The sequence below is a fragment of the Loxodonta africana genome, chromosome 18 (assembly GCF_030014295.1).
Source record: "Loxodonta africana isolate mLoxAfr1 chromosome 18, mLoxAfr1.hap2, whole genome shotgun sequence".
NCBI classification, from domain to species: Eukaryota; Metazoa; Chordata; class Mammalia; order Proboscidea; family Elephantidae; genus Loxodonta; species Loxodonta africana.
Window position 1 is genome coordinate 60875592 of NC_087359.1, and position 23670 is coordinate 60899261.

The 23670-nt window shown below is 39.5% G+C and overlaps 1 protein-coding gene across 4 annotated transcripts in view; it reads right to left on the bottom strand.

The window, feature by feature from the left end:
* Positions 1-23670, bottom strand: part of SSH2 (slingshot protein phosphatase 2) — a 266689-nt gene that overhangs the window by 16411 nt on the left and 226608 nt on the right. For all 4 annotated transcript variants that reach the window (XM_003416769.4, XM_010596471.3, XM_064271493.1 and 1 more), the window contains 5 exons: positions 19770-19863; positions 19509-19637; positions 9855-9901; positions 5426-5572; positions 1995-2195 (listed from right to left, as the gene is read on the bottom strand). In XM_003416769.4, the coding sequence (XP_003416817.2) occupies positions 1995-2195; positions 5426-5572; positions 9855-9901; positions 19509-19637; positions 19770-19863 (618 nt within the window). The remainder of the gene's footprint in view (positions 1-1994; positions 2196-5425; positions 5573-9854; positions 9902-19508; positions 19638-19769; positions 19864-23670) is intronic.

Genomic DNA, 23670 nt, shown 5'->3' on the forward strand with positions numbered 1-23670 from the left:
CACTCCACAGGGTCTGCCCCTCCCCTCCATGAATCAAGCACAGGAAGACAGGATGGAACGGGAAAGGAAAGGGAAGTGGAAGAGGAAGGGTGATTTGTGGGTTTTTACTGCCCTTCTTATCCTCATCTAACATTTTTCTGAAATTCCTCTAACATCTAAGAAAAGCCACATACACTTAAAAAACCCAACCCAACAGCTTGCAGTAGCCTGGGATTCCAGAATAAATACTGAAATTGGCAGGACACGTAGTATCCTTCCTCTCGATGGGTCACGTGAGGACACTGCCTACCATCCGTTGTGTGTGCCTGGGAATATACAATATTTATGTCTCATCAAACCCTTGGATGCCTCTTTCTTCTGCCAAAAAGAACTGCAGTGTCCTACCTTCTGATCTAATCTAAAAATGTCATCAAAATCTGGCCCTTAAGACCTATAAATTCTTTTTAAGCAGAGGAGGCTTGAGTATCCTCCCAGCCTCCTAAGAGAACAGCTCAGATGAAATCATGCCAAGTCCTGAGTAAATGGGAGGTTTTTTTTTTTTTTTTTTTTAGTGGAAACCATAATGCTCTGCTGTGACCACATTTTCACAATACTTTGGGAGTGGGAGGGTGGTCCCTCTGCCTGGATAGGCTGGAAGGCTATCTAACATTTTGTTCAGGGAAAACACAGCCCAGATTCAAGAGTCAAGACCAAGTCATGAGACTCACTGGAGTCCAACCCTGGCAGCAGCCCCAACGGCTTCTAGGCAGCTGTGCCTCTGCCATAACAACACCACCTAGAACATGTCTACGTGGGAAAAACAAAGTGAAGTCTGGTACATCCCAGGAAACTGATCCTTAAATCCAGTTTAATATCTGAATCTTGTTCCTGAGAGCAAATGAAGGTGGCTTTTACCACCAAAGGAGTAATAGCCAATGCAGTGATACTAATTACTCATTTTATAACCAAGTACCAAATTACTGTTGTTGAAAACAGCTGGTTCCTATTGATACAGGAAGATATGTAGAGAGACAAGCTGCAGAACAATTTTTGTGGGGAAAAAAAAAAAATCCATCAATCTAGGAGATGAAGTTTAAGACCTGGAGAAACAGGTAAGGTAATGTTGACTGCTGTCTGTAGGTACTAAGCTTTTTAAAATGAAAACAAAAGAGTTGCTTCTGGGAAGTGCCTTCATACTTCAAATGGGTTAAACATAATTTCAATTCTACTGATTTGGCACATGACCAAAAATACCTGAAAGGAATGCCCAAAGCAGCACATACTTTATTTTTTTTACGAATAGGTTAAAGAATTTCCAAGAATTTCAGTAAGCCTAGCATTACCTTGCAAAGAGTTTTTTTAGCATTACCTTGGAACAATAGGTAACCATTTTGATAAGGCAGTTGCATCTGGCCTTATAAGAAACTGAGAAGTGCTTATTAAAATCTGCCCCGAGTTGAGAAGTGAAGTAAAGGGAACAGTATTTTCACCCTTTAGTTTATTTATACCAACCTGGAGGATTAAATGCTTAATTTTTCATGCTAATCTTTTTTTTTTTTTTTTGGTGAAAATATACGTAACAAAAACATACCTATTCAACATTTTCTACATGTAACACTGGTTACATTCCTCGCTTTGTATTGCCATTCTTGCTATCTCTACCCATATCGTCTCACCACCATCAAGTTAACACTCTCTGTCCCTCTGTGTTTTAATGTTGTCAATTTGATCTCATACAGGTATTTTTAAAAAGAGCTTAGTGCTCAAAGCAAACATTTTTTACTAGTTAATTGTTTACTTTAAAGATGTCTTCATGGGTCCATGCTAATCTTAAATGTTTATACTTATTTTTGAAAACCAGGATTCACAGAGGAATAAGCCAATTTAAAAAACAAAACAAAACAAAACACCGGGTCCAAATTAGGTTCAGAACTAGCTGCTGAGACGGATATTTCAACTTGCCTTAGGGAGTCTTAAAGGATGGAAAATTTGAGAAAAGTCATTACAGTGCTCACCTTGCCAGCAAGATCCCCTGGTATTCTTCCAGTTGTCTCATGAAGCTGGGGTTCGGCTTGGTCACGGTTCGTCTTTCCTTCACATAGTCATAGGCTCGGTCTAGATTCCAGCCATATTCCTTCATTGCATAGGCAATCACAGTGGAGGCTGAGCGACTCACCCCCATCTTGCAGTGCACGAGACATTTAGATCCATGTTTCCTAGTTTGGGGGATCAAGGCAAAGAATAGAGGAAAAAAATAAAGTGAGTATATTTTAAAAGCTGGGTTTTGCATCTTTCAAAGTCTCCTGTTTTGCCCTTCCATTTTCTTGCTGTGCAACCCCCATCCTCCCTGCCCCCAACTTGGTGCATTAGTAAACATCTTAAACAAATGTGTGGGGAGGGGAGGCAGTTACTCTTAAAAACAATATTCAGAAAACGTTACCAGGCATTTACCAGGTGGAACACAATGTGCAAGGTGCTGGGATGCAAAGATAAAACACATAGTTTTTGCCCTAAAGGGTAGGATCTAGTGGGAGAAACAATTATAATTCAACATGGTAAGTGCAAAGACCCCATTTTGTGTGTGGAGGAGGCCAGTCCCCTCAGAGCCCCAGGTGCATGTTTCATGGCTGGCACTCTCTTGAGTTACAGGTATGGCAGTGATTCATCTAATTTATTCAAATGTTCTGAGTTGCTTCCAGTTCAAGTTCCAGTAAGGGTTCTATCCCTGGAGGAAAGCACCAACCAAATGAAACTAACCCTCCTTTCTACTCAGATGTAGCCTTGGATATTATTTTTCACAACTGCATGGCCTTCTCAATGTTGAGGGGAGAATGAATGAGAACTGCCTGTAGCTGCCACTGTTTTTTTTGCTTTTAATGAGGAGGAAGAGAAAGAAAGCAAAGCCACTCCCTAAAAATAAAAGCCCAAAACAAAATCCCTCAGTCTGAACATGCCAGAGCTCACTAACTTGGTCATGAACATTATTCAGTTATGCCAATTCTGCTAATAATACAGTGTCTGGGACAGAGCAGGCCTTCAAATATTTGCTTAATGTATGAACAACCTTATGGATTTGCTGGTTAATTTAAGCTACCAGCTGCTTAAGTAGGAACAGCAGTTTAAAATCTGGGAAGGAACTGTTACTCTTATCACTAGTGACACAGGCTCTGGAATCCTTCCCAAGTGGCTATTCCAATAAGTCAAAAAATGCACAAGTCAGCATAACAGGGTAAATCTTCTATCCATTCACTCACTCACTGTATGATGTAGACAAGCTTCCTTCCAGAAGCTTATAACCCTGTTGCTGGAAATACAGACACATGAAAGAGTTAAGTATGAACGTAAGCAGGTATGACGTTAAGCACCAAAGTGGATGAGCAAGGTAAGCTACAGGAACGCAGGGAATAGTTTGAAATAGTTGAAATAGTCTCAAAGGAGAGGTGAGATCAACCTCCTACCTATCAACTAGGTATAAAATTTCAGTGCCCTAAGGATGGAGCCCTGGTGGCATAGTGGTTAAGAACTCAGCCACCAACCAAAAGTTCTGTAGTTCAGATCCACCAGCCGCTCCTTGGAAACCCTATGGGGCAGTTCTATTCTGTCCTATAGGGTCACTATGAGTCAAAGCTGACTCAACGGCACCTAACAACAAGGTTGGGGTGAGTGTGTGTCTCTGTGTGCTTAGATTATTCCAAATGGCTCGGGAATAAATACTTATTTTGTTTCTGGCACCCCTGAGTTTTCATTTAGGCTAGTCAGGAAGCCAACGCAGAGTGACTCAGATGGAAGCTTAGACATGTGCTCTATATTTTCCCTTCAAGCTCTGACAACTCTGATGCATCACATTTCAGGTCTATGCCTACAGGCATGGAAGGTGCTCAGACTTGGACAACCCTAAGAAAAACATAATTATAAAATCTACTACCATGAAAACTCTTCAGCACATTTTGAACTGAGCTTTCTAGGGGATGACATCTAACTCATGCAATGGAGGATCTTAAGTTAGTTCCACCCTTTCAGGTTAAGTAAGCCTGGCATCACTTAGGAATCCTAAACCCACCTGTAGGTATGGTCTGGATTTCAGGGTTCTAATTAGGGTCAAACATACAAGGTACCCAGGGTGCAATATGTAAGGAGGTACTCACTCTCAGGCTTGTACAACTGCAGCTCAGCAACTGAGAGTGAGCACCTCCTTAAATGTTGTACCTTGGGTGCCTCATTTGAGCCCTAATCATAGCCTGCTGAAATTAGCCTTTCTTTTGGCCGGGACTGGAGCCTCATCTTGAACTCTGGCCTTTTTGGCTGGGACTCTGACAACTGGCCTAACCTTTTCCAGTCCCCTTTCCTCAGGGAACTAGATTACTCCTGAATACTGGATGGACTCTGAAGTGAGACCCGATCTTAGGTTCAAGTCCTATCTTCACACTTGTGACTTAACCCCTCTGAACCTCATCTGTACAGGAGCATGACAGTATCTGCCTCTCTGAGTTCTGAAAAAGATTACACAAGATAATGCATGTAAAGTGCCTGGTGCACTGTGAGCAAACCATGAAAGGTACTATTATTCCTGGGAGTAATTTAATAATAGGCTTCAAGAATATAAAATGCTCAGGTGCTGGTTAGATAGTGAAGGAATGGGCACGAGATAGAGGATGAGAGCTTCAGGGTAACTAAAAGAAAAAATTTCCTGATCACGAAGGATTCTTAAGAGAAGTGTAGAATCTGTCTTGAAAGAAGACTTTAAAAAAACAGAAGTGCTTCTGATCTGCCAGGGATGGTTTGAATGTGGTCCTCCCTGAAGGGAGAGCATGGCCAAGATGCTCATTTATGGTTCCTTTTAGTGACAGCATGGCCAAGGAAATCCCTAAGGACTTAAAAAATGCAGTGTTGACATAATAATACTATTTAGTACTAATTTAACTATTTATTTAACACTAAAAGGGTCAATGAAGACATCAACAGAAAACCCAGAGGAAAATTTCACCGTTTAGAATATCATAAAAATAAAGTCAAAGAGTGGGAAAAGATTTCTGAAGCTTACTTAGTTTCTCTCATCTTCAAAGAGGAGGGCCTAGTATTCCACCTTTCTGGAATAATTTCTACTACATAATTTTCAAATCTCCCCACTGGCACTTCAGAACTTCATTCAGAACTTCTCTCATTTCTATTTCTCTTGCTGTAGCTTAAGTCTATTTCCTCGAATTTTAAGTTCAAAGGAAATAGCCAATACGTGGTCACATTCGTCAAGTGGCTTCATTTACTTAAAGAAAAAGTATTGAGTCACTAGTCTTCTCTTCCTTAGAATTACAAAAATCTCAGATTCCTTTTTTTTTAATTTCCTTTTTCCTGAGTACCATCAATACATTATCTGTAGCCATCAGGCCCCAGCCATGTGCGATACACAGGAACAGAGGTCAGAATGTGTGTGGGGGACCCCACTACTCACTTTGCTTTAGAGATGAATTTGTAAGTGTCATTCCAGTAGGCCAGGAGATCGGTTGCCTCTTCATCATATACCCGGATGTTATGGTACTCAAAGACTCCTGGGAAAAAGTTATCTATCTCTCGAGTGACGTTCAAGATATACCGCACCCTGCAAAGAAAACAAGGGAGCATGTGTGCTCTACCAGTTAGGCTAAATGCAAATTCCAACACTGCTTTGCTTATTTAAAATTAGTTTACACCCTAGGCAGAAATTAAATACTAAAATAAAGAAGAAAGCTAAAAAACGAAGAGGATATACTTATTTAGTATAAAGTCTACGTGACAGAGTTCTGGGCATACCTGGGCATCAGGGAGTTATAGAGAGAAAAGCTTTTTGCCAAGTTCAACATCTAAATTCCATTTCCAGTTTATGTCTAGTTATACAATCTCATCCTTGACAGTTTCTTGATAATGTGCCTTGTATTTTACTTCAAAGAATCAACCTGAGGCCCGTAATTTGACAATTTCTCTGTCACTAAAATTGCCAGCAATGTAATTAGTTTTTTGAAAGTCATTTGTATAAATCAGACTATAGACATGTCCCTCAAAAAACAAAAAACTTCCTACCTTTCTAATTGTCAAGATTGTCAGATGTCATTACTTTCTCTAAACTACACTGAAGGCAAATGAGGCCAGGGCTGGCAGGGTCAGAGGAAAGTTGGACTTAAAACTCTCTCAACTTTATCTGGCAGCATTCCTGGCTGCCATGGTAGCAGATGTGTCTGAGGGCTCTCCCATACCGAGATGCTGGCAGAACAGAGTTTCTGTATCAAAAATTCCTCCTGCTAACTCTCTCACCATGAGCCCTGGTGGTATAGTGGTTAAGGCACTCAGTTGCTAATCAAAAGGTCGGTGGTTCAAACCCACCAGCTGCTCTGTGGGAGGAAGATGTGGCAGTCTGCTTCCGTAAGGGTTTACAGCCTTGGAAACCCTATGGGGGAAGTTGAATTCTGTCCCATAGGGTAGTTATAAGTTGGAACTGACTTGATGGCAGTGGGCTTATCTCTCTCATTCCACAATTTCAATAAATGCTTGGGTTTAATTTACCAAGGTGTTATCTTTTCTCAATGCTCTGTGGACTCAGACATCACTGAGGTTATTCAACAACACAACAGAGACCCACTCATTTCTCTCTGCAGAAGCTACTTTTTTCCCAGAACCACATGCGGAGTTCTATAAATTCAACATGTGAAGTCAAAGAAATGGCCTCAGAAAGAAAGAGCCACACCTAGCCAACTATGAGGTTAAGGTCAGACAGTCAAAATCTTCCCCAAACATGATCTGAACCTGTTTTAACTTAGAATCAAAGCCCATTACTAGTAAAGATTTTTTTTTTTTTAATTTAAAAAGCAAGTACATGATGAGACTGTGAAACGGTACAGCCGCTTTGAAAAGTAGTCTGGTAGTTCCCCAAAAGGTTAAACATAGAATTATCGTATGAGTCGGCAATTCCACTCCTAGGAAGCTACCAAGAGAAATGAAAACATGTCCACACAAAATCTTATACACAAATGTTTATAGCAACATTATCTGTAATAGCCAGAAAGTAGAAACAACCCACATGTCCATCAACTGATGAGAAGACAAATAAAATGTGGCAAATCCATACAATAGAATATTATTTGGCAATAAAAAAGGAATGATGTACTGATATATGATACAATGTGAATAAACGCTGAAAACATGTTAAGTGAAAGTCAGTCTGAAAAGACCACATATTATACAATTTCATTTATATGAAGTGTTCACAACAGGCAAATCTATAGCAATAGAAAGTCGGTTAGTGGTTGTCAGGGGTAGGGGAGGAAGGAGGAAATGGGATGACTGCTAAAGGGTACGAATTTCCTTTTTGGGGTAAAAAACATGTTTTAAATTGATTGTGGTGATGGTTGCACAATTCTGTACATGTACTAAAAGCCACTGAATCGTACACTTTAAATGGGTGAACTGTGAATTATATCTCAACAGAACCATCACCACCCAAAAAAGGCAAGCACATTTCTCTTTGTTTATTAAAATAAAAACAACCCCCTCCCCCAGCCCCACACTTCAGTAACGGATATGGCATCTTCTCTCTGGAGACAGGACATGGCTTGCCAATTCTTTTCATTACTGAGCTCTGGGCAGCCACTGCCTATTGGAATTGGCACGCCTTGAAATTTCCTTGCCTTCTCAACACTAAGTGACTTTACACTGAGTAGCACTTTACTTGGGGTTAGCTTCTAAAGTCAGTAGATTGGGTGCCAATGGCCCTGTTGTCAAGTTATACTTGAAAAGCCCTTAAACCATCCACAGTATATTCTTTTTTTAAAAAATTATATTTATTTTGTTGTTGCTGAGAATATACACAGCAAAACATACAATTCAACAGTTTCTACATGTACCATTTAGTGACACTGATGACATTCTTTGAGTTGTACAACCATTCTCACCCTCCTTTTCGGAGCTGTTCCTCCCCCATTAACATAAATTCACTGCCCCCTAAGGTTCTTATCTAATCTTTTGAGTTGCTGCCGTCAACCTGATTCCATATAGATAGTTCTTAAAACAGCATAATATTCAAGACAGATATTTTTTACTAGTTAAGCTAAACTACTCTTTGGTTTTAAGAAGACTTCAGGGGATATTTTTCGTTTAAGGTTTAAAGATTATCTCAGGGCAAGAGTTTCAGGGGTTCATCAATGCCCATGGAAGCAGCAGTCAAAAAATCAAATGTGTATTGCGTTGGGTAAATTTGCGGCAAAAGATCTTTTTAAAGTGCTAAAGAGCAAAGATGTCACTTTGAGGACTAAGGTGTGCCTGACTCAAACCATAGTATTTTCAATTGTTTCATATGTATATGCTGGATGCTGAAAAAAGAAGACCGAAGAAGAATTGATGACTTTGAATTATGGTGCTGGCGAAGAATACTGAATATACCACAGATTGCCAGAAGAACGAACAAATCTGTCTCGGAAGAGGTACAGCAGAGTGCTATACTTGAGAGGATGGCAAGACTTCATCGCATATACTTTGGACATGTTATCAGGAGGGGCCAGTCCCTGGAGAAGAACATCATGCTTGGTAAAATGAGGGTCTGTGAAAGAGGGAAGACCCTCAAAACAAGATGGACTGACAAAGTGGCTGCAATGATGGGCTCAATGATTGTGTGGATGGAGCGGGACTGTGCAGCGTTTCGTTGTCGTACATAGGGTTGCTATGAGTCGCAACTGACTCAAATGGACCTAACAACAACAAGGCTGTCTGGTTTTAAGAAGGCGTCGGGATTTTTAAAAAAAAATTTTTTTATTGTGCTTTAAGTGAAAGTTTATAAACCAAGTCAGTCTCTCATACAAAAACTTATGTACACCTTGCTATTTGCTCCCAGTTGCTCTCCCTCTAAGGAGACAGCACACTCCTTTCTCAGGGGACATTTCTGGTTTAAGGTTTAAAGATTATCTCAGGGCAATAGCTTCAGGGGTTCACCCAACCTTCAGGGTTCCACGAAGTCTAGAGCCCATGAAAATCAGAAATTCTGTTTTGCATTTCCCCCCCTTTGAACAGGACTCTTCTATGGAATCTTTGATCAAAATGTTCAGTAATGGCTGCTTGCAAGCTTTTAAGACGCCAGGCACTATACAACGAAGTAGGGGTAGAACAGAGGCACTAAACACCTGAGGCCAATTAACTGAGACATCTCATGAAACCACAACCTTAAACTTCCAAATCAAGGAACCAAATACCGTGAGGTATTTGGTTGTATTTAAGCACCTCAGCAGCCTCTTATTCTTGGTTGTTGCTGTTGCATATGTATCTATCACATAACTTTTGCCAATTCAACTTTTTACAGGTATACAACTTTTGATAGCAATTCCAATTATTTGCTGTGTAGTCCTACACTTAATCAATGCGATATTTCCATCATCGTTAACTGCCCCTTCCCCTTCCTTCCTGCCTGGTAACCATAACCACTAGTACAACTTCTCTCTTTTTATATAAGTAAGGCCATACAATATTTGTCCTTTTATGATTGACCTACTTCAGTCAGCATAATGTCTTTCAGCTGTATCCACATTGTAGCATGTATCAAGTATTTCATTGCATGTATGTACCACATTTTGTTCACGGTATATCATTACAAAAACAAGAACCAATAACTACATTTGATTTTAAAAGGCACCAAATGCCTGCACATTCGTTTCTGAAAGTCTTTCCAGTAAAACAGCTGCTCTTTCTTGGGGGATAGGGAGATTAAACTGGGAGAAGAGCCATTTTTATTTTTATTAGAGCTCACCTGATTAGAATCAACTGGAAGCAACTCTTAAGATTAAAGTTATTCATTAATATCTCTTTGACTGGAAAATGTAAAGATAAGACGCCTAGGGGTGTCAGCAATTGTTCTGCGTACTTACCCTCGGTTCTGTAAGTCCTCTAAGTTGGAGGCGTTCCATTCTGAACCCTGAGGAGCCAGAAAAGACAAAGTTAGAGGGTATGAGCAACTCAACCAAATACAACACTTGAAAAGGAGTCCTGTGAAAGAAGCAGAGCTTCTAAAAAAGACGACCAATAACATCTACCAAGCTACATGTTATCATGTTTAGTTTTCAGAAATGATAGCATTAAGAAAGTTATCTTCATCTTCATATTAATAGATGAGAAAAATCAATATTCTGAAAATTCAAATAATTTTTGCTCAAGATCACACAGCTGGAGAGGCATCTCTGACTACCCTCTAAGTTAGACGTCGTCTGTTATTTTCACTCATAGTACTCTGATTTTTTTCCCTCCATCACATGTAACACAATTTGTACTTATATGTTTATTAATGTGTTTATTTACTATCTCTTTCACTATAACATAAGCTCCTGGAGGGAAGGGACCAGGTCTCGTGTTTGCTATGCAATCTGGCACTTGGCAGGTGTTCAATAAATATTTGTTGAATGAACAAAGTGACCTTATTATGAATTAAGCCTAGATCTGATTCCAAGGCCCACATTCTTTCTAGGATATTATGTTGCACTTAGGAGTTGGGGGCTCAGTGGGGGTGGGGGAGAGTACAACAGCAGCTTCTGTCAAACAAATAAAGGAAACACGATATACACAATAAAAGGCATTTTTTGGGGGGAGCGGAGGTTCTACAAATTATATGGAAGATGCGTAAGTTGTTATTATTTTGCCACATTTGCTTTTTCTCTCCCGTTCTTTCTTTCCCCTGCCCCTGGCCATCTGAAAATAATTTGAGCCTCATGACACTTCAACACTTGAGATGTATCATCTAAGAACATTCTCTTTATACCATTATCATACCCAAGAAATATAACATCGATACAAGAATAATTTTATACATTATTATCAAGTTTCCACAGCTGACCCCAAAATGCCCTTTATATTTATTCACTCACTCAAGGATCACATTTTGTATGACGTTGCCACGTCCCCACCTCCTTTAATCTAGAGGAGTCTCCCCCTCCGACTTTTTTTTTTGGAGGGGAGAGCTTTCATGACATTAACATTTTTGTAGAGTCGGGCCTGTTATCTTGGAGAATGCCCCACAATCTGGGCTGTGCATGGATTTATCTTGATTGTTTCCTTATGATTAGATTCGGTTCAAACATTTCTGGCAGGACTATTATTTCCTACTGCATCATATCAGGAGGCACACAACGTCAGCTTGTCTCATTATCTGTCAGGCTGAGTTTGAATTCTTGGTAAAGATGCTTTGTGTTTGCTGCATCCCTCTATCGTAAAGGTTCCTTTACAATTAGTTAGTAATCTATGGGGTAATACTTTGAAGCCATGTGAATACTCTGCTTCACAATAACCTTCACCCTATGATGTACCCCCTCCCGATTCTCTACTCTGCTCAGGACACACATCATTATATATTTTTTTAAATCGTGGTAAAATATACACAAAATTTCCCATTCTAACAATTTTTAAGTGTTGATTCAGTGACATTAATTACATTCACAATGTTGTGCAACCATAACCATTGTTTCCAAAGTTTTTCATTACCTCAAACAGTTGTACCTATTAAAACAATAATTCCCCATTGCCCCTTCCTCCCAGCCCTTGGTAACCTCTAATCTGTCTCTACGAAATTTGCCTAAATATTTCACATATTTGTCTTCTTTATCTGACTTACTTCACTTAGCATAATTTTTCAAGGTTTATGCATATTGTAAGCATGTATTAGAATTTCATTTTTTATGGCTGAATAATATTCATATATACATACATACACACATTTAGTTTATCCTCGTGTTTTTAAAAATATTTGATTGTATTTTTGGTGACTGTACATAGCAAAATAGGTTCCCATTCAACAATTTCTACACATATTGTTCAGTGACATTGGTAACATTCTTCGTATCGTGTCAACATTCTCATTATTTCCGTTCTAGTTGTTCCGTTTCCAATAACCTAGTTTCCCTGCCCCCACCTTCTCATATATGCTTTAGAGTATTTGTTGACTATTTGGCCTTATACAGGTGGTTTTTTAAGGGTGCGGTACTCAAGGTGGTATTCATTATTTTATGAGCTAACCTGCTATTTAGCCAACAGGTAACTTGAGAGGATAGATTCAAGGTTTAAAGGGTATTGCAGGGCAATGGTCTCGGGGATTCCTCTAGTCTCAATGGACCCAGTAAGTCTGGATTTTTTGAGAATTTGGAGTTTCATTCCACATTTTTCTCCCTTTCTATTAGAATCCACCTATTGTGGCCCTGATTAGAATGTTCAGTAGTGGTAACCAGGTACCACCTAGTTAATTCTCCTAGTCTCAGGGTAGAGGAGGCCATGGTTCATGGGGACGATTAGCTCTGTAGACCAGTTCCTTCTTAGAATTTGTGTTTTCTTCTCTTTTGCTCCAGAGCAGTAGAAACCAATACTTGTACCTTAGAAGGCTGCTTTCAAGCTTTTAAGACCCCAGAAACTACTCGTCGAACTAGGATGTAGAACACAAACTTTACGAACTATATTATCGCAACTGACCGAGTTGTCCCAAGACACTCTGATCCTAAATCTTTAAACGAAAAGAACTAATCCTGTGAGGTAACTGATTATGTCTAAAAAGGATCAGTTTCTGTGACCCTTATTTGTTTTATATATAAATGTATGTGCTCGTGTGTATATATAAATCTCTTAATTATAAAATAGTGAATTTATAAAACATCATCTAATTGTGGCCGAGGATGGAAGTCTGTTGAGGAATTGTATGATTCAGTTTCCACCCAGTGACACTGAGTAGCCTATAGAGCTCTTTCGTGCTTCCTCCCATGAGAAGACAGCGTACCAGAGGACCTGAGATTGGTCTTCGCCATCACACAGGATACGCAGGGAATTGTTGTAACCTGAAACTCCAAACCATATGCTGCTCTGTTAAGAACTATCTTCATGGGGTCAAACTGGTGACAGCAACTTGTAAGATTAGATCACAATCTTAGCGGGCAGTGAATTTATGTTAATGGGGGAGGAACAACTCAGAAGAGAAGGGTGAGAGTAGCTGCACAACTTGGAGAATGTAATCAATGTCACTAATTGGTACATGTAAAAACTGTTGAATTGGTGTATTGTTTTGCTGTATATATTCTTAATAACAAATTTAAAAAGAACAAAAAATACACACACATATACACAAGTATGTATTTTACATATTTTGATTGTTGCACAATTAGATACAACATATATAACCAAACCATCCTCTGTGTGTGTGTGTACCACTTAGTGGCATCAGTTACTTCGGTCAAGCTGTGCACACTTCACCCACACTCGGTGCTACCTTTCCCAGCACCATAAATAAACCGTGACTACTATCTAGAGAATGAATCCCCTTTCCCCTACCCCCGTCCCTGGTAACCACTGATGAATATTGTTCTCTGTATATATAACTACTCTTGTCACTTTACAAAAGTGAAATCATTCAGTATTTGTCCTTTTATGATTGACTTATTTCACTAAGCATACTGTCCTTCAGGTTCATCTACATTCCAAGATGTTTCAGGAACTCACCTTTCTTTATAGTTGTCTAGTATTCTACTGTATGTATGTACCGCATTTTGTTATCCACTCGTGTTAATGGGTTACTTTTACCGTTTTGCTATTGAGAATACTGCTGCTGTGAACGCTGGCATACAAATATCTGAGTCCTTGTTTTCAACTCTTTTACGTACACACCTAGGAGGTGAATTGCTGGGCCATAGGGTAATTTTATATTTAACTTATTGAGGAACTCCAAGCCTTTACAAAAGTGGCTGCATCATTTTACGTACCCACCAGCAATGTATGAGGCTTCCAATTTTTCCACATCCAGGCCAACATTTATTTCCTTTTTTAAATTAGAGACATCCTAGTAGCTATGAAGTGGTAGCCCATCGTGGTTTTGATTTGCATTTCCCTAATGACTGGACCCCTGGTGGCACAGTGGTTAAGAGCTACGGCTGCTAACTAAGGTTGGCAGTTCAAAACCACCAGCTGCTCCTTGGAAACCCTATGGGGCAGTTCTACCCTGTCTCATATGGTTGCTATGAGTCCGAATTGACTTGATGGCAACAGGTTTTGGTAATAACTAATGCTGTTGAGCATCTTTTCACGTTCTGATAGGCATGAAATGTTATCTCAGTATAGTTTGAATTTGCATTTCTCTTATGTGTAAAATTGAGCATCTTTTCAATGTTTAAGGTCCTTTTTTTTTAAATCTTTTTCTTTGAGCTGTTTGTCTTTTGAAAATATAAACATTATAAAATAAGAGTTTACCTATTTCAGAATTAGATTTATTAAATGGAATTTAACATTAGAAGCTTTGGGTTCAAGTTCCAACTCCCCCTCTTATTGTGTGGCATTAGGTGAATTGCTTAACCTCAGTTTTATGTATCTAATGGATACCTTCCATCAAATCGCACATATATTTAAAAATTCTCCCATATTAAAATGTAAAAACACTTTCTTCGCCCCAAATCCTCTAGACACTGCTCTTTTTCCTTTCTCCCTTCTGTTCATAGCCAAGATTCATATAGTCTAACACTCACTTTCCCTATTTCCTCATTTCCCATGCGTCTCAACCCACAGCATCTGGCTTCTATCCACAGCACTCTAAGGATTCTGCCCTCATCGCTCTTGTAAACGACCTCCCCTAATTTCTAATCCAAGGGTCACCTTTGTACCCTTATTTCATTGGCATTCTCTGAGCATCTGATATGGTTCATGACTCCCTGCTTCTGGAATTAGATCAGACTACATAAATGCCTAGCACAAAAAAAGCATCAACCAATGTTTGTTAAATGATGAAATGAGATAAATGAAGCACTTGGAAAATTGTCAACTGTTATGTAGGCACTGTCATCGTATTATAAGTGATCTGCAATCTGGTCACTGAACTGGGAGATCTCAAGGATATCTCTTGAAGTTCCATTCATGAAAAGGTCAGTAAATGATGGACAACTGACTTTTTTTTACAGACCAGGGCTCAGCTGACTTGCTCTCAAAATATATGGGAGGTTCTGAAAGCTCTGTTCAACCTTAGAAAATAGACCCCACACCAAAGAAAGAGGCAAGAACTACAAAGGGCTTTAAGGAGACACAAGCCAAGCAGTAAGAGTCAAGTGGCTAAACTGGGACCAGGAAAATGTGACCACCTCACTTCTTAATTTAGAAATCTAAATCCTTTGCTGAACTCTGTCCAGTGAGATGGAAACCCTGACGTGATGGGAGAAGTACATGCTTTTCATCTACCTGTTCAAAGAGAATTCTATCAGACAATATGAAACGACACATACCCAGAGCCTAAATAAATTAAAAGCATTGACTACTGACTCAATGAAACCCAGGTCAAGTGACTTGGGCTGTGGCTAGGACTTCTTTAGGTTCAACCTTGACGAACTGAAGTCAATGTGGTCTACCTACATTTCTGTCCTCAACAGAAATACACAAATGCCACGCATATGAGCCTCCTGAGGTCCTCTACAGACCCAATCTGAGCTCTTACGACGACATAATTCTATGGGGGTTTTCACTATGTTTTGTGTAATTATGCAAAGCATATTTTAATCATTCTGAAGTGTAAAGTGAAATCTCGGAACTATTATAAATTTTTAAGTACTTTAATTTCCATCTTTCACTCTGGTCCCCACCTCCCTGAGCCTGGCCCAAAGACCAAGGGAATGATTTCTTCTTAAATGTTATCTTCGGGAAATAGCCTTTCTGGGGTCTAAACGTTCCAAGCAAAATAGAAGAGGAGAACCCAACTATGGAAAACAAGAAAACATATGTACTGGGGGGCGGGGGGGGGGGGATTCTGCTAAGATAAACAAAACGATATAAACTTCAAGAAATGGTATCACTGTCCAGATCTTCTTCATCATAGCCACATTACTGTGGTAACCAGGCACAAGCCTTCTATTAACTTCTCCTTCAAAAAGAAATTTAAGACACACCTTTCAGCTCAGGGACAAAAACCAGGAATGTGATTAAAATAACTCATTTGATTAAGTAGTGTCTCATCTTTTCACACACTTTCCATTTCTTAGCGCCTATTTTTTATAGTAAAAGTAGTAATCACCGACGTGCATCTCAGTTTTTCTTTAAGAAGGAAACACTAAAAGGATTATTTTTAATGTCAAATCTTAAAAAAGATAATAATCAGCAGAAAAATTCTGCCATTTGTTAAATTCACGAGCAAAATTACTGGTTGTGTGTCTAATACTCCTGTGTTCCCCTTGTTTAACTAAGAAAGTTGCCTGCCTTTCTGCAAAGGGTCTCTGTTCACATCTAGTTTTCTCAGCCAAATCGGACAGCCTCCAGGAAAGCTGGTCATACTGAGATTCAGTTGCACAAAGGCTTCCAGTGCAGTGAAATAGTACACTCTTAAGAGTGTGGAAGAACCTCTTTTTTCTGGAAATACATGGTTTGCAACCAATCCTCTTTTCTCCGTGCAGATTTTCTTTAAACTATGCTCTACCCTTTCTCTCTCCACACCAGCTGGACACCTTTCCAAATAAACAGGTCTCCGTGTAGCACACTGTAGAGCTGAGCAGTCTTCCAAAGGGAAGGAGTAATCCTGCTGCCTCCCTGTACACAGTTTGGTTGAGCTCCAGACACGGCTGCTATGCACAAGATGACATGACTTTGCAGAAAATTAACACTACCACTTGAAGCTAGGATAAGACCTCTTTTTCCGTGTCAACTCCTGGGAAAGCCAGCAGGGCCGAGACTCATTGGAGAAGAGACAGGGTTCTGGATATAGGATATGGTGGTACAAACAAAGGGAGGAAGCTACCAAGGAACAAATACAATGAGATGTTTAGACAGCCTGTTCATGTACTTATTTTGTTAGACAGGAGTTAAATTTCAGGATTCTCCAGTTTGAAAGTCTTCTGCCCAAACAAGGAAAATATGCACAATGGGAAGAACATGTATAAAACAGAATTATATCTGAAGCTGAATAAATTTTCCTTTGTTAAAATATATGTTCAGATACACATTAAAAAAAAAAAAAAAAAAGACTAAGAGGTAATACTATAGTACAAAAGGTAACAGTGATTATCTCTCTTAGTGATGATTAAATGTTATTCATTATCTTCTAACATTTTCTATAATGAACACAGGTTATTTCTGTAATAGGGAAAAACTCAAGACAGAAGAATATGCCTGAAAACCATGAAATAACAGGATGAGTGTACTGCTACAAATACTCAAATGCATTTATAATTGACTAGGAAATGCAATTTTGAGGGAATTGGATTTTTTTTTTTTTTTTTTGCTTAAAAAAATAAAAAGTTGCTGTTGAGTCGATTCCGACTCATAGCGACCCTATAGGACAGAGTAGAACTGCCCTGTGGGGTTTCAAGCAAGCAGCTGGTAGATTCAAACTACAGACCCTCTGTTAGCAGCTGTAGCTCTCCCTAAAATTAGTAGGAATCCTGGCGGTACAGACAATTAAGCGCTTGGGTGCTAACTAAAAGGTTGGTGGTTCGAACCTACTCAGTGGCTCTGTAGGAGAAAGACCCGGTGATCTGCTTCTATAAAGATTACAGCCAAGAAAACCCTGTGGGGCAGTTCTACTTCATCACATGGGGTTGCCACCAGTCAAAATCAACTGGCAACTAACAACAATAACATGCCCTAAAATATATCATTTAAAGAGGGGATATGGAGGAGCTGGTTCTGAGGAGGTGGTATCGGATACACAGGACAGCATGCTTGAATTAAACACGCTGAGCAGTCAGAAATGGCGTATACTTGATATTCACACATTATTAAAATCCAAGCTCAATGGGAAAGTGACTTCCAAGTCTGCAGCATTGGTCCCTTTCTAACATGAGCTCTTTTTGGCTACAGGCATTTGTCCTTCACAAAAATTAGTCAGGATACAGGGAGACAGTTGGGGGCAGGGCTCGTTTCCACAGTAACTCCTAAGTCTTCTCTAGAAAACAGAAAGATTCTTCCCAATAATACAAGAGCAAAGAATGCTTGAACCCTTGTGGAAGAATACACAAAAGACAACAAAACCAGATGACTTACAGATGGAAAAGTCAACGATCGTTTTGTAGTAGGGTCTATACCCACAGTTTGCAATACTTATTGGTTAAGTTGAGGTAATGGAAAAGAAGTTCCTCTCCCAGCTTTTCATGAGTAATTTTATAACCACACACAACAGACACCACCACTATGAATCACTCCACATGCACATATACTCTAGAGCATCAACAAGTTAATTCAGGGCACAAGCCTGCATTGGCACAAAGTCTGGATGCCTGGTGAAATAGACTCTTGAATATTCAGGGTGAGATGATCCAGTTTAGTCAGCTCCTATGCATTTATTTCTCTTCCCTCCTGTATTCTCAGCTTCTCATCATTTCACAGTTCACAAATGCCCTCACCAGAGAAAAGGAAGTGAAATTCAAACCAATCAATTTAGTTCCTTGTTAGCATTTTTGGTCAAATTGTGTGGGAAGAGGGAACAAAAACGAGGTTTTGGTGTTCCCCACTGATTTTAATTATCCTTGTTAACCTTGTTCCCACTACCATGTACAGATAAAAACTGGAACTCTTTAACACTTGGGATGAAAATAGGTCTTAGGATTTCAGAAGCTTTTCCAATCCATCTGTTAGAGCGGTCCATCTCCTTGGGCTAATTATACGTCACTGGAGGGTCAGGAACCATGAAGAACAATTGTAAGTCATTGACTTTTTGGTAATCACAAAAGTATTTAGAGCATTTAAAATGTAGCTACAAGGTTTCAAATGTTTAACAGTTGAATAGCCTCTCAGTTATATGAGTTTCCACCTGCTCTGCTCAGATATATCAGACCTTACACACATTTGGCAGATCTGAAAAAGTGATCTCAAAGGATCATATTATTTGTATACATTATACAAAACTATTGTGGACTACAGTCTGTTTTTTTCCACTTTAACTACTCTGTGTTCCTCCAAAAGATATGCTGAAGTCCTAACCCCTATTCCCAGTGAAAGTGACATTTTTGGGGAAATGGGGTCTATCTTTGAAGATATTATCTGTTAAGTCGCAGCTGAGTAGGTCTGAAACATGGAATGGTCTTCCTCTAGAGTCAATGGAGAGACAGCATAGCTTTGCTGACACTCTGAATTTGAATTTACAGTCTCCAGAACTGTGAGCAAATACAACTGTGTTCTTTACAGTCACTGGCTTTTTGGTACTTTGTTACAGCATCCCTAGGAAACTACTGTGAAGAGTAGATACGATACTGAACAATCAGTTCTCCAGGTGTAAAAAGCCTCATTTGTAGCATTTGCCAGTTTCTTTGGTGTATATACTCCTACCATGGTTAATTTCTATCCACCAGTTTGATGTCACTGAATGAAGAATTGGAAGAGATGAGCAGTACCATCCCATTATATAATATTTCCACCATATAACAGACATAAATAACCTTAAGGGCACAGGTAACAGTTAAATGTAGTAAAAGAATTAGGAAGTGATAAGTTTTGAGTATTTATCACCATTGTTTTTAATACAATTTTATAAAATTTTAACTGTCGACGCCCATGAGTCAGTATGGACTAGCTCATAAAGCGGCCCTCGGACTTACCAAGAACACGTGCTCAAAGATCTGTGTAGGGCTATCCATCTGACCAAGGATCACTATCATTTCATTATCTATAAATTCCTTAAATTCTCGCAAGTTGCACACCATTTGCATTTCCAACTCCGTTCTTATCTGAAACAAAGATGGCATATTGAACTAACCTCTGTAAAATCCCTCTGCACTTGCAACCACGCGTCATTTCTAGCCCCACAATTAGTTATTCCACCCCAAGCCCTGCAACAACGAAGATTCAAGGTCTCCCACCTCTTTGGATGTGATGTTCTCCAAATCTTTCTGCATCATAATCTCCCTTAGTTTGGTTTTAATTAGCCTTTCTGTTCGCTCACGTTCAGTTGGTCTGAGAAGAAATGGAAAAATTTTTTTTTTCCTTAGGCAAGAATTTGACTAAGTTAATGAATATGCCATTGATTATGCTTCCAAACTGGCAGGGCTTGCCTCTATTACCCTCAAACTTATATTCTGCAGGCATGGCAAAAAGGAAATTACCTTTTTAAAAGTTTGTTTTCGGAGTGTATAGAATGGAAACATGTAGGAATTATTACTTGAAGAGGTTGTCCATGTCTAAAAGCTCTTAAGGACCTCTGAAGGAGTAAAGACCAATTTGGTACCCTGAGGGCAGTACTTTAGTGGAAGACCATATCTACACTTTCCCATCAAATCCCCTTGGGTACCATTTATTGAGGTAGAACACCAAGCTGTATAGACCAGTGGTGTGACCCACTATGGAACTGGGTCTTCTGTAGCTTAAAATACCATCCCAATGCAGATCATTCATTGTTGTGACTCTAGAAAATGGGAAAGAGGGAAGAGTGACTCCGATTTCGTCAATAGGCAAATTCTCCCCCAAAATGAGTTGCAAGGATCACATACCCAGAATACTTTCATCCAAAATGCTTTCCTTTTCACAAAAGCTTTTATAGTATCTTTGTGAAACTGTTACTTTCATTTTACAGATTAAGGAAACAAACAGCTGAAAGGTTAAATGACATGATGAAGATCGCACACACTGGCAGGACAACCAGAACTCTCAGCCCAGCTTAACACTTTACCTGCAGGATTATATTGGGTCCCTAAGTCTTCTGACTCTCTTAAAAATAAAATTACCCCTGGAACTTTAATATGAAATCAAACTAAGTAACTGACTCTCCAATTACTAGAAGGGTATTGGTTGAATGTAACTGGATGCTTCTAAAAGCATTATTTTATATTTTGCAGAATTTGAGGGAGGCTGAGAGAGCACTTTCTGTCTCATCTCTCCCTCCTACCTACTCAGGAAAGGTATCTGCTCTGTGCCTCCTTATTTGGAGATGAAAGTGGACTAAGCCTTGAGGCATCCTGCCTGCCCTTTCTGCCTACAGCCTTATCATTGGCTGCAAAAATAGCATCAGTAATCTCCAAAGATGGATGCTCTCACCCCACAACTTGGGACTCCCACCACTTGGGCTCTCAGTTTCCCATGAACCCCCCAAAAATACAGCTAATACCTGTGCCATTTCCCTGTCAAACAGCGAAGCCATCCCTCCCTGTCTTGACTAGGATTAAAATTCTTAACCATGCCCTCCCACCCCCACACCATTTTTCCTATAGACATAGCTAATGGTAGGAAGTTATTCGTTTGAGTCTTCCATTACAAAGAAATATTAGTAAAAAGCAAATTTTAGCACCTGCGTGCATAGGTTAGATTCCCTAGTTTAACACTCCTTCCCCCAATCTCTCATACTTATTTGAGGCAGAGTGGCTTCAGACTACATGGTTTTAATCCTGTAGCGGCTACTTATTGATAGTGTTATCTTGAACAAGTTTCTTCTCTTCCCTGAGCCTCTGTTTCCTTTTCTGTAAACCGAGAACAGTAATAACATCTGCCTCATGAGCTTCTTATGAGGATGAAGTGAGATGCCATGTACGAAGTGCCTAGCACAGCACCTGGCATACGCTGGGGGCACCATACCTGTGTTTTCCCTTTTCTACCCTCCTTCACTTTCAAAGTATAGACTTTATTCACAGTAGAGCACTTAGGTCCATTTTGGTATGTATTCTTTCTATATACTCAGCATTCTTTTTTAGGCTTTTCTAGTCAACTTAGGAAACCCTGGTGGCGTAGTGGTTAAGTGCTATGGCTGCTAACCAAAGGGTCGGCAGTTCAGATCCACCAGGTGCTCCTTGGAAACTCTATGGGGCAGTTCTATTCTGTCCTATAGGATCGCTATGAGTCGGAATGGACTCAACGGCACTGGGTTTGGTTTTGGTTTAGTCACTTAGGGAGGAGGAAGTGATGGAAAAAACATTCCAAAACACACACACACTTTCCCCCCTTGAGCTCATGCAGAAAAATTTAAAAACACCAAGAAAATAAAAATCACTGAAAATCCCTCTGTCCAAAGATTAAAAAACAAAAAAACCGTTGCCGTCCGGTTGAGTCTGACTCAAAGTGACCCTATCCAGAGATAATCATTATTAATGCTCTAGCATATAGCTTCCAGTCTCTATGAAAAAATAAACATTTATTTATTAAATACATCTTTTAAAACTGCGGTTATATTGTACATACTAGAAAACCCAGACCTGTTGCCGTGGAGTCGATTCCGACACATAGTGACCCTATAGGAGAGAGTAAAGCTGCCCTATAGGGTTTCCAAGGAACAGTTACTGGATTCGAACTGCTGACCTTCTGGTTAGCAGCTGTAGCTCTTAACCACTGTGCCACCATTTAATGAGACTCTACCATGTGGTAGGGGCTCCTGAATGGTTAATGTGCTCCGCTGCTAACTGAAAGGCTGGCAGTTAGAGTCCATGAGGAGGCACCTGGAAACAAAGTCCTGGTGATCTACTTCCAAAAAATCAGCCATTGAAAATCCTACAGAGAACAGGTCTACTCTTGACACACACGGGGTCGACACGAGCCGGAATCAACTCAACCACCGCTGGTTACTGGTACCACATGCCAGGGACTACATTTACATTATTTTATTTAATGTAGAGAGATTATGGGCAATTTCATTTTCTTTTTTGAGCTTTCCTGTAGTCTCCAAATTTTCTCAATAAAATCAGGAGGAATGGGAAGAAGGGTTTTCTATCTCTCATGTAAGTGTGGATCAGACTGTCCCTTTTTGAGCTAGATAAGACATCCATTCCTGTCAAACCCACCAACCAGCTGGAAGGCATGACATCAGTAACATCTCCCAAGACTCTGAAAGCCAGACCTTTTTAGTACTCTACCTTTTTAGTACTGCGGGTTCTTGCTACTGAAAAGGAGATCCTAGTACCGATAATACCCCAAAAGCTTCAACTGCTTTCCTTACTGTTCCTTTCACAGTTTTTACTATTTTCACCTTTTCTAGTAAAAAATATTTATTGCACTATTATCTGAATTAAGTCTTTTTATTTTTATTTTTAAAACTATGAACTGTTTTGGCATGACTTTAGGAACCTGAAGGCAAATCCTCTTTGTAAGGTCTGACAGTAAGTAGGCTACTCTTCCTTCCCAGCTGTAGAATATCTTGGAAGTGAAGAAAGATCAATTCGGAGCAAAACAAACACCCTGATTAATTTCCAAAACAGGAACTAAGTATGAAAAAATTTCCAAAATAGTCACATAAGCCTTAACGCATAGACCTAAAAAGGAAATAAACATCAGCTCCACCTTGGGCCTTTACCCAACTAAGAGTACACCAGTGAGATTTAATAGAATCTTACTGACAAGGACTCACTCAACAAGGCAAAGGCTGAGCTGAACAAGACACCTGAATTACAAAAATACTTAAAAACAAACAGAAATCAGTTGAAAATTAGCTTAACAATATAAGTATTCTTCTAAATTGACTGGAAACATCCTGTTTTCCCAAGCATTCTCTCTCTGAAAGCTTCCTTAAGTCATTAATTTGTTTACTAAATGATTCTTTCACAGGTAACAAAAAGTTAAACTTTCGGCTACCTCCCTTATACTCAAATTTCAAATCAGTGGAATATGAACTAATAGAATTTTATGGTAGTGGAGCTCTTAACTATGGACGCTCCACTGTGTCCAGGAGTGTAAGTCCTCAGGCCTTTGTAGGCAATGGAAAAAATTACATTTTCTTAAGTAGGGCTTTTTGTGTGTGCTAGATGTGTGGCGTACACAGTGACTAGTATCACTGGGTAAGAGGGG